The sequence below is a fragment of the Serinus canaria genome, chromosome 5 (genome assembly GCF_022539315.1).
Source record: "Serinus canaria isolate serCan28SL12 chromosome 5, serCan2020, whole genome shotgun sequence".
In the NCBI taxonomy this organism is placed as follows: Eukaryota; Metazoa; Chordata; class Aves; order Passeriformes; family Fringillidae; genus Serinus; species Serinus canaria.
In genome coordinates, this window is record NC_066319.1 from 47,270,855 (window position 1) to 47,281,937 (window position 11,083).

At 40.4% G+C, this 11,083-nt stretch overlaps 1 protein-coding gene across 1 annotated transcript; it reads right to left on the minus strand.

Moving 5' to 3' along the window:
- LOC103826452 (alpha-1-antitrypsin-like) lies at positions 1-6,019 on the minus strand. The gene is made up of 5 exons (XM_009101781.4): positions 5,928-6,019; positions 3,637-4,260; positions 2,707-2,977; positions 2,008-2,155; positions 1-323 (listed from the first exon to the last, which is right to left on the minus strand). The coding sequence occupies exons 2-5, from the start codon at positions 4,244-4,246 to the stop codon at positions 114-116; spliced, it is 1,239 nt and encodes a 412-aa protein (XP_009100029.3). The 5' UTR covers positions 4,247-4,260; positions 5,928-6,019; the 3' UTR covers positions 1-113.
- Positions 6,020-11,083: the final 5,064 nt, after the last annotated feature.

Here is an 11,083-nt window from a genome sequence, read left to right on the forward strand (position 1 = left end):
GAAGATTTATTCATTTATTTGTTTGCTAATTATGCATCAGATCAGTTCTAGTCCTGTTTTGCAAAGAAATTTCTGGGATGTGCACAAGCACTGGAGAGCTCAAGTGCTCTGGCCTAGTCTTCCTTGGCTGTTGGGTTGACAGTTTTCCCCAGGAAGAGCAGACCATCAGTGGTTTTGTCAATAATCATCATCAGGAAGGGCCTGTTGAAGGTGATGTGAGGAGGAGGAGGCAATGTTAGACTCATTGGTGCAAATTCTATTATAGTCACTGCAGCAGCCTCTGTGCCATTCTCTCTGACATTCACCGTGGCCTTGTGAATTGCCTGCAAGGAAACAGAGATTATAATCTAGGCACAGAAGAGAGAGAAGCAGCTGGGAAAAATTTGTTTGCTTAACACTGGGAGAAGGTAATTCTTAAAAGAAAACACCAAAGGAATGTAGAACTTGGGTGAAGAAAAGTGTCCAGCCTATCCAAGACAAGCAAACTTTGCTCTGAGTTCAGGAAAGTTTTCTTCAACAGTCAGAGTCAAACATGCCTGCTTGCAGAGACTGAGCAACATAGAGGATATTTATTATTCTGTTATTTCTCAGATTAAGATTTTGTCCTTAGTACTGAACAGAAAAGAAAAAATTTTTCATTTTGCATCAATTTCTGTGTAAGCAAAATAGTTCTCTCTGCAAAAACAATAGTGACAAGCTTTATAGTGTTTTTCTGTAACACAGCCCACAGATAAGATTTTTCAGGACTTTCTGTGGTAGGTGTAGCAAATTTGTGTTTAGGAATTCACATGAGCTATTTCATTGGTTTTGGATAGTCCTCTGTTTTCTTCCTTCGTTGTCTGCAACACATGTAAAAGTTCCTCTCGTGAGTCTCTGCTTACCCTTCACCAATTTACTTGGCTTTCCAGGCATCAATCCCATATCTGCAATCCACATGACAGGGAGGAATGTGAGGAATCACAAATACTATATGATGGAAGGACCTCTAGAGGCCATTGAATGGCACCAACCCTCCTGCACTGTGTCGCCTCTGACACCAGAGGAGGTTACACAGGATTTAATCCAGTCAGGATTTGAGTATTTCAAAGGACAGAAATTTCAAAAGTAAGCCCTATGAGTTTTTAATCACCCTCATGGTGAATTTTTTTACATAAAACCCAATCAGAATATCCCATTTTCTATCTTTTATGTGTTGTCCCTTGATGTATCACAGTTCATCTGCAAGAAGAGTCTGTGTCCATCTTGTCTCTCCCCTTCTAATAAATATCTGTAGCCAGTGCTAAGAGCCCCCCGTTCACCCTCCCTTCTTCTGACTGGCAGCTCTGGCTCTTCCAGCCTCTCCTCATCCATCCAGTGCTCCAGCCACACAGCCATCCTGCTCCCCCTCCTCTGGACTCACTCTGCTCCAGGGTGTCCATGTGTCCCTTGTATCTGGGAGCCCCAAACTGGATCTGTTGAACTCCAGAGGTAGTCTCACAAGTGAAGGATGGAGGGAAGGCTCACCTCCCTCATGATACAAGGCATATACTCCTTGGGACTCTAGAGAAATAATTCTGTTTGTCTGTTTCCTCATTTCTTGCTTGTGGAATGGGGCTATCGCTGTCCCACAAATCTGTTATTCATATAAATTCTGAAGTTCTCAGACAAGGTACTAATGAAAAGCTTATACATAGTATACGAATGCTTATTCCCAGACTTATGTCATGATTCTTGTCATACATTACTTCTTTGACAGCAGCTTTTTGTGAAATTACTCCTGCTATGCTTTCTAGTTGTTCTCTTCTTCAGAGACTTTCAGCTAAGTTTGTAGGATCACTGTGCACTAAACAATTTAATATTCAACTGTAGGAACAACAGCCATTTGGTGCCTAATCTTTTCCTTCCTTTATTACCATCATTAAACAATGACTGCACTCCAGGGGTAGGATCGGCCTAGTTGTTGGATTAAACCTGCATACAAACAAGGCAGGAAAATCTCTTGATTACCATCCCTGCTTGCATACTTACTTTGGAAACCTTCAGAGGAAGATTTCTTGCCACTCCAGGGAGATCAGCTTGATCACTGAACACCTCTGTCACACCCATTTTCTGAAAGAGGCTCTTAACATCATAGGAGCCGGAGACAGAGAATTGTGGAAGATCCAAGTAGATTTCTCTTTTAAAAAAATAAATAAAAATGTGAGTTTGTTATTGCAAGATCCCTTGAAGCAGTATCGATTGCAGGTATATATCCATCCCAAATACCCCCAGAGCTCTGCTCCCAGGCTTGGCTTTCTAAGACTGTGATAAATCTCATGTTAGAGAAGCAGAGACTGAGGTACCTGTCCCACCAACCACACGCTGCTCCATAGTGCAGAGGTAGAGTGATGGTTTATGAAAATGACTGACTGGAAAGTATCATCCAGTCTGGAGAAAAAGAAATAGTATTTTCTTTTTAACTGGATTCCTCCTGCTGAAGGCAGGTTCCTGAAGGCAATCTACCCATGTGCAGGATCCTCACAACTGGGAGCTGTGACTGGGGGAGCTGAAAATGCTCTCCTTTGGTGTGAAATCACATGATAGCTTGTCTGAGTTAAAGAAGCTGAGTAGTGCTTGTTCCTCAGAGCTGTACTTAGCAACTTATCCTGGTATCCTAAGCTTTACCTTTCCTGGATGAGTAGTTTTAGCCTATTCAATATTTAAACAAAGCCACAATTAAAATATTACCTTTTTTCAAGAGCTCTCATCCAGTTAGACACCGTTTCTTTTAGCAGAGCATCTTCCACTTGTTTCATTTTCTCTTTGTCGGGCAGAACAAAGAATGAAGTAACATTTCCTTTGTATGGGATTTCTACTACCCAGCAAGACAACTTCTCATCCCTGTGGACATTAAAATAATTTTCTTGATGCATCATTTTGACTTGAACAGAATTCTTGGAATCCAAAAAGAAGTCATCATCTGTCGTGCTTAAATTGCTGAAAGGTGTTTCCCAGGAGCCTTTGAAAGAAAGAATGAGTATAGAATTGAAAAAAAAAGGGACTAATAAAGGCATGTCATATTAACTGATGCTTAAAACAATATACTTGAACTGTAGAGACAGCAACAAGCCTATCTCAATTTAAGGATTCTTGTTGCTTGGCCACGGAAAGAAGCTTCATCTCTTTTCAATGGTTTTAAAAAAATCCAACAAGAAAAGTATAGGTTGATAGGTTGAAGCTTGCAGTGGAAAAGAGATGAATCTTTGCCTGTTCAGATAATGGTAAATCTTTCACAGACTCCTATATAAACTAAACAAGCTTCAGGCTTATTCCTTTCATGCAAGTGTCATCAGTGTTTGACCATGTCCTGCACAGTCAAATACCTGTGCCTTTCAACAAATGATCATAAGTTCTGAATATTTTCAGCTCTGAACCTGGTTTAAAATTTATATGACATTGATCAGTACTTCTGCTGATTCTGTTGTTTTTTTACATTTTTTAAAAATTTCTCATGTAGAAAATGATTCTTCATACCTGTCTTTCAAGTATTTTTCTGTGTAATTTAAAACCAGAAAGATGTGTTTTAAATTAGATTATGCGTTCACAATGTGAAAAAGTTTTGTTTCTTAGAACTTCCAGAGCTTATTTGTGTAGCTGCTGCCCATGTCTGTCACTCACCTTTAAAGAAAACGTAGTTAATGAGAACCATCAGAGTGTCTGAATCAAGACTCTTGACTAAATCAACAATTTTGCCATGTGTTTTTGTTTCCACGTACACATTGATTTCCCTTATAGCCTGTGTAAGATTCTGGAAGTTACTATAAACAGGTTCAGCATCATAAAAATATGTGACACCATCCAGAAAGTTTGGAAGCAGTTCCACTTGGTTATCTATGAACAGGGCATTGCCCATGTTCAATTGCTCTTCTCGGTGAGGGTCATTCAGCAGCTGGAGGATGCGCTGAAATCCCTTATGAATCTCCTGCTCCTTCATCTGTGTCAGGTTGAAGGCAAGGCCTTCCTGCAGCTCTCTGAGCGTGTTTGATCTGGCCCCCAGGGTGAGCATTGCAAAGGCAGTGGAGATACTCAAAGGAGAGAAGAAAATGTTCCTGTCACCAGACTCATCACTGATCTGCTTGTAAAGCTTAAATGCAAAGTCAGCATTGCTGGGGGCTAGCTTGACATAAGGCAAGTTTTCATAATCAGCCTGGGACTGGTCTTCTGGGACTTGTTGACCCTGGACTTGAAGTCCAAGAAGCAGCAAACACAAATAGAGTGCAGACTTCATTGTCCTGAACAGTTCTGTTAAGAAAGAACAGAGCAACTTTTAGTTTTAGAGTAGTTTATCTTTACTGGATAAAAAGAATTTGTATTCTAGATACTGATTTTCAGATGTCAGTCATTAGAACTGCTATTCTTTTTGGAAATAATCTTCTACTTGGCCTCTGGAATGGACTGGCCTACAGTCTATTTCTAGTCAGTTCTCTTAGTTTGTGGCCAAGGAGCAAAGGAAATAAGACAATGATGTGGTGTTACCAGGGAAGAATCAGCTTTCCCGAGGTATTATGTGTGAAATAGTTCCTGCTTCTGACCAGCATTGCCTCAGTGTGTTCCTAAGTGCCTTGGGGTACGTGGCTGAGTTAATGTATTTGCACCCATCTATCTGGTGAGTACTTTGGCAGAGGGACCAACTTTTGCTGATATGTTTCTGTGGTACCCATGGTCTTGTTATGACTTTGGTTTTCAAGCATTGCAGAGATAGTTATAGCAGTGTATAAAACCCACCTAAATTCTCAGCCTTTAAAGTGTTTATATATTTCTGCCTCTTATATAATAGCTCTGACTCAAGACCTATATTATTTCAAGATTTTACCTTAAGTGTTTCAGGAAATTGAGGCTAAATCGAAAAAGTGTTTTGACACTCTATATTGCACATAAGCTATCCATAAAGTTGCAAAGCTCGAGACTGAAGAGCTTAGGAAAAGCTACAGTGGAATATGCCTTGCTGTGTATATGTAACTTGACAACCTTTCCTTTTCCTTCAAGTGACATAAGCAAATTCTGCATAACCCCACAGTCTTTCTTCTGTTCTTTTTGGGGAAGACTCCTGTGACATATTGGAGAAGAATGCTCTCTGCCTCATTGAAATTATCTCAAATGACAGAAACTCAAACCCCATGAAGCAAGCAGTGGCCCTCAGGGAAAGAGATGATCTGAATACTGTTTATAGCAGCTGAATACTTATCCTGGAGAATGAGATTCTGCCCAGAATCTGCCTCAGGCTGTGTGCATAATGCCAGGTTAAGGTCTTGCACCTTATGGGGAGTTATTATTTCCAGGTTCCCTCTTTTGTGGATGTCCATTATGAAAAAGTGGAGATATAAACTGTTGAAGTGCTGAGTGTGGGAGCTATGCCCAGCATGTCTAAAATTCTGGGTATAAGCGCTGACTCAGGGAAAAAAAAAAAAAAAGCATTCTAGCTTTTGATAATTCATTTTGTTCTGGTAACAATTAATGTCATAATTGGCCAAATCTGTCTTTGAGAGAGACTGATTTCTCTTCCAGGCCACTTGACTGCAAGTAGCCTGGTCTTTAAGCACCCTAGACAGAAATGAGGCTACTCTCATAAGCCCTGCATCCTCCTGAAATAGTTGGGACATTGAGATTTCAACTAAATTTGAAATCTCTGAGAGCAGAGACAAGGTTTTGTTCTTCATCTTGGTACTGATTGTTGGATATTCTTTTTGGATTTCAAATCCCTGTCATCTCTGTCATTCAGTGATCCAGCTCCTATAGCTAGAAGCTGGATCACTGAATGAATTTTGCTTCAAAGATTCATAAAATGCTTCCAGAAGCTAAAATAATTTCTAATTACTGTACAAAACAAATTAATCTCAGCAGTAAATAGCAGGGATCACACCTACAGCATAAATTCAAAGACTTCTAAGAAAGTATAGTATGGTACTTACTGTGCTGGACTTTTCTTTCCCAGTGCTTCTTCCCTCATTCATTTGCTTTCTAGTATTTAAAGCAAATGTCCACTGGTAAAGATTAAACAGGGCAAACAAGAGTTATTTGCAAAGCAAAGATTAAGTAAATGATTTTTTTTCTGAATATCAAATATTTAAAGTCTTTTTCCCATCACACAGCCAGAATGATGCCAGCACCTCGGGCTCTAAAGGGAGAGAAAGACCAGACTTTGCTAATCTTGGCTCAAGCTAAACTGTACATAAAAAAGCTTTACCAATAACCATGTTAAATCAGTTCCTGAAAACAGAACAGGAGAAGAACTGGAAAGCTAAGAAAATGCCAAGAACATGGATCTCCCGTCCCACTGAACTTCCTGCATGCAACAATGCAACTTCCCTGATGCAACAATGCCATCTAATTGAGTACCCAAGGCAGCAGCAAGTTTGTTCAAGTACAGCTCTGCCCTGCCCAAAATGGCATTATTTGATGGCCTCAGAACCTTTGTTAGCTTTTTGAGGGACCATTGATGAGTATTTTAGAAACTACAACAGTGAAAAGCGAAGCATAGCATAGCTTGAAAAATAACTGAAATAAGAAAACAAATGAAAGAATAAAATAGGCAAAGTTTTCCACAGCAAAATGTTAACTGGGGAGAAGAGAGAAGACCTTAACCCCTTGTGTATAGGATAAGCATGAATTACATACATATCATATGTATCTTACACTGAGATCCCTCTCAGAGGAAGCTGAAACAGGCACAATTTAGCTATTTAGAAGGTTATTTAAGGATGAAGTGGATGGCACTTAACCTAATTAGCAATGACTAATGATTTCCATTGAATGTACATGATTTTGCCCCAGGTGAACTTTCAATTTATCTACACATAGGAATCAACCATCATTGTTATTGCTATGTAATTGCTCTCTCTTACAAGACAGAGGCAGGGTTGGTCAGAATATATTCCTACAGAGAGGGCTTTTTTTCACAATATATGCAAGTACCAGAAAGTTTATTGCAGTATTATGTAAAATGGCCAAGTCTCAGGAGTAGCAAGTATACTGTTGCTTAACTCTAGAAAAGACAAGATATTTCTCTCAAGCCTAAGCCTGCCTACATAGATAGCATTAATCTTTCAGCCCAGTCCTAATGCTTGGCTAACCATCTGAAGGATGGTTTCTTGAGAATTTCTGAGAACAGCAAAGCTGCTGCAGTGATTCCTCTCTCCCAGGAAATGCAGCAGCACTCAGCCTGTCAGGACGAGAATGGAAAGTTGCTTCTGTCCCTGCTCACAACTCCCAGGCACCAGATCCTCTGACCCTGGCCCAAGTGTCTTCCTAGAAGAGGTTAAGACCAGCAGTTACAGCAGACCCACAAATGACCATTTTCAAAGAATCAGCTTCCCAGCAATTCCAGACAGATCAGCATGGTTAATGAATCCATCAGTCACGCCCAGTCCTTTGAAAATCTGCCTTAGATGGTAGGTACCAGAAATAGAGACTCTTGGATGATATATGTTGCTTCTGTTAAAGGTAGTGGAAGATGAGGGTGGATTACCACACACAGGAATCACCTGCATGTCAGCCAGGAAAAACAGAGGGAGAGGAAAGCAGTTTGTTACTTTGCTGCACATTCCTGTTGCTGAAAATGGCTGTGTCCCCAGAGCACAGGGATATGCAAGGCCAAACTAGAAATTTTGTGCAGTTTTGCAAAAGGAGAGCCAGCCATGGGAATTGCACAGAAGAGAGTGTGGAGGTCCTGGATGCTTTGAGATAAGTGGTGGCTGGGACAGGGGGACTCTTGCTCGGGGACCACGGGAGTCCTATAAAGGACTGACAAACATGCTTTTCCCATTGGCCTGATAATTGTCTACATGGAAGGAATAATTTCATTATCTCTATCTCTACTCTCCCAGACTCTGCTCAGTTATGCAATGTGTCTTGGTTCCTCCTTATAGGAGCAGTTTCATTCCATATCATTATGTTATTTCAGTTGCTGCTTGGTCATCTGATTATTATATGCTGGCTTTGCATGTTATATTTGAGGGCTTTCCAGGGCAAAGGATTTCTGACTGTAAAAAGAAAAGATCAGGAAAAGAAATGTGTAAATTGTGTGATAAATCCTCATGCAGCCATTTCTTCTTTCCCTATAAAGATGTATCATTCAAGCATGTCTACAAAAGTTCATCTAAATGTTGACTTCTTGACATACGTAACTCCATTGAAATCTGGAGATTGGTGTCATTGTAAAACTGGTATAAGTGGAATAAAAATCAACTCCTTTTGGTAATTTTCTGTTTTTCTGTAGAGGGCACCCCAAATATACTCTCCATGTCTTACAAAGATTTAATCCTTTTCTCCTAGAATAATGAAAGTGCTCCCATTTCAAAAACCAGTGTGATTAACAGAAAGAAAAAAAAGCAGAAGGCTAAGCAAAAGTCTGTGACAGAACTGGGAAAGGAAACTAGACCTTTCCTACTTTGTTTTCAGCTTCTTTCATCAATGCAGTAGGAATCTTTGAATTGAATTTTCATACCAGCTCATAGTCTGCTGGAAGAAAGCTGTATAAGCAGAACCAAATACTCTACTTTTTCCTTCTGCTGCTGATCTAAGAAGAAAATAAAGTCCCTTTATTTATCAGGTGTGATTTCTTTTCTCTTAACAGACATATTACCTCAGATGATTATTTCATCAGTGTTCAGAAAATAATATTTATATTTTCTTGTTTGTTTGTACTTAATCTCCTAGCGTTGAATGAAAAAATGTTTCCAATTTTGCCCAAGCCTTTAGGGCCTGACATGAATTCCATTGAAGTCAATCAGCCAGCACTGTAATGCTCAGTATGGGTAATCTGTCACTGACAGCTCATCTCAGATTTTCGTGATACATTTTCCATTAAGTTCCCAGATAGTAAAGTTGTAGACATACGTGACACTACCAAAGCTTTTCAAAACTAGTTGTTAGAAGTTTGATAAAAACCACTCAAATAAAATGGGGGTGAATATAAGTAATAGTAAGTAGAATTCAAGACCAAAATTTTGCTCTCAAAATGTATCTTAGCTTGAATTTCTCTTTTCGAAAGATACATCAAACTCAAGTAGTTAGGACTACAGACCAAAACCCTGAATTACTGGCAATGGTACAAGAACTTAGAGGTGGCATCTCTAACTCCCAGAATTAAAATAAATGACAGAAAATGAAAATTGTTGTGCCCTCCTGAGTGCCAGCGAGGTCAAAGGCCATCCCCTCCAGCACCTGAGCCTCACTGGTGGCTCCAGAGACCTGGGAGAGCAGAACAAAAGCAGCAGAAAAGCTGACCGGGGAGAAGAAAACACTCTTGCCAGGTTCTTGGGCAGTCAGTTACCTGTAAAACTGCAAGGAAGAGTGTGTGCTTCTGAGGACTATCCATTGGCAGCACCCAAATGGATTTCCATTGTGGGTCTGCTGTTCCTGTGTGTTTTCCTATTCTGCTTGTGGCCACTGAGCAGTTGGCAGTTAAGGACAACAGGCTCACATGCAGCAAAGGAGCATTTCATGCAGTCATGGATAAAGAAAAATTGTATATAGATTTCATATCTGGGTACCATGCCAAAAACAACTCCTAAATTCATCCATCTGCCCCTATAACTATTTCTTTATCAGGTTATAGCCACATTAGTCATTTTGATTTGTCAGTAAAATAACTTCTGAACATTTTTAGCAATCAAAAAATATGAGTTTCCCTTTGATCTGGCACTGTCTTTGAGCATGAATTAATCACCTAGGATTTGATTATATCTCTCTGGCTCAGCACTAATTTGGCAGTAGTGTTACTGCCAGTCATGCACTGCTTTAACATCACTGCCAGGTCAGAGGAGTGGGGAGCTATGCTCTTTGTCACCTCCATCTCTGCGTGCTCTCTCTGCCTGCCCCTGCACAGTTGTTGGAAGGACAGCTGTGTGGTGTTGGCCTTGAGTGCTGAGCCTTTTCAACAAGGGGTCCACCTGCCAAGGCGGACTCTCCCATGGCCTTTTTCTGCCAGCTCGTTCCAGTTTGCAGCATCAGGCCACACTTAGCAGGCAGCTGGGTCCTTGAACTAATGACAGACTTTCTGGATCATAACGAAAATCTTGGTTTCAATATTTTTAAGGAGTAAAGGGGATGTAGATGATGGACAATGCCTATGCTTCCACAGTAAGTTGGATAACATTTTAAATTGCATTTGAGTTCATTTGTGGTACAACATAATAAAATTAAGCTTTCATATTTGATGCTTCATGGTAGTTTCTATTTGCACAGCTTTGAAGTGTTTCTGGTAACTGCATCATCAAAGTGTTGCAGTATCATCTGAGGAACAGCACAAATCCTTACCAAGGAGCAGCCTTTTGAAAATAAGCATTCACATTTACTGTGAAAATAAGCATGCACAATTACTGCAAATGCACAGGACTAATCAGGAGAGACCACCCAAACACATCTGTGCTAAGAATGTGGGAGCCTTGCAGTCTGAGACTTGACGTAGTTTTGAAGGGCGTTTATTGAACTGCCAAATCTTACTCCACATCAGGGTCTCCAGTTCCCTCATTTCTGAGAAGTTGTTGTGAAGGCCTATCAGCATCACTTAGTATTAATCGAAAAAATGCAAATTACCAGCAGAGGGGGAGCTTGTAGGGCTGAGTGATGAAGGGACACTTTCCCTCTCCTCTGTTGTTCACTGTGGCTCCATTTGTTGCAGTACATAGAGCAGCTCTGGGGAGCAGACCTGGCCATCAGCCTGCAGACACATTCTTATACTTTTAGAACAGTTTCAGATGTCACCATGTGATTCTTCCAAGCAAGTACTAAGCATGTGTTTGGAGTTGGCACAGGCCATGGGCCATTTCCAATAAGTAGATGGGATGACTTGTGGGATCAGATTTAGGCAATGTGGATATGACCTGTGATGAGCCAGCTGCCCTTACGGTTAGGGGACAGATCTTATAGCTCTTTATTTACCAGCACAGATGTAAACTCTGGAGATAGGATTAATCTCACTGTTTGTTTTTGCCCCTTCCAGGTATTCCTATCCTGTCCCTTTTGAACATCCGCAAGGGACTTCTATTTACAAGAAATACAAGATTAAATCTATAATACAATGGATATCTAGCCAACTAAAACATTTCTCAGCACTGCTTCCACA

Excerpts from the sequence above, each read along its gene's own strand:
- LOC103826452 (XM_009101781.4), bottom strand. The coding sequence starts at position 4,246 with ATGAAGTCTGCACTCTATTTGTGTTTGCTGCTTCTTGGACTTCAAGTC. Across the intron at positions 2,978-3,636 it reads TAACTACGTTTTCTTTAAAG|GCTCCTGGGAAACACCTTTC; the intron begins GTGAGTGACAGA and ends TTTCTTTCAAAG. Across the intron at positions 324-2,007 it reads TTCCTCTGAAGGTTTCCAAA|GCAATTCACAAGGCCACGGT; the intron begins GTAAGTATGCAA and ends GTTTCCTTGCAG.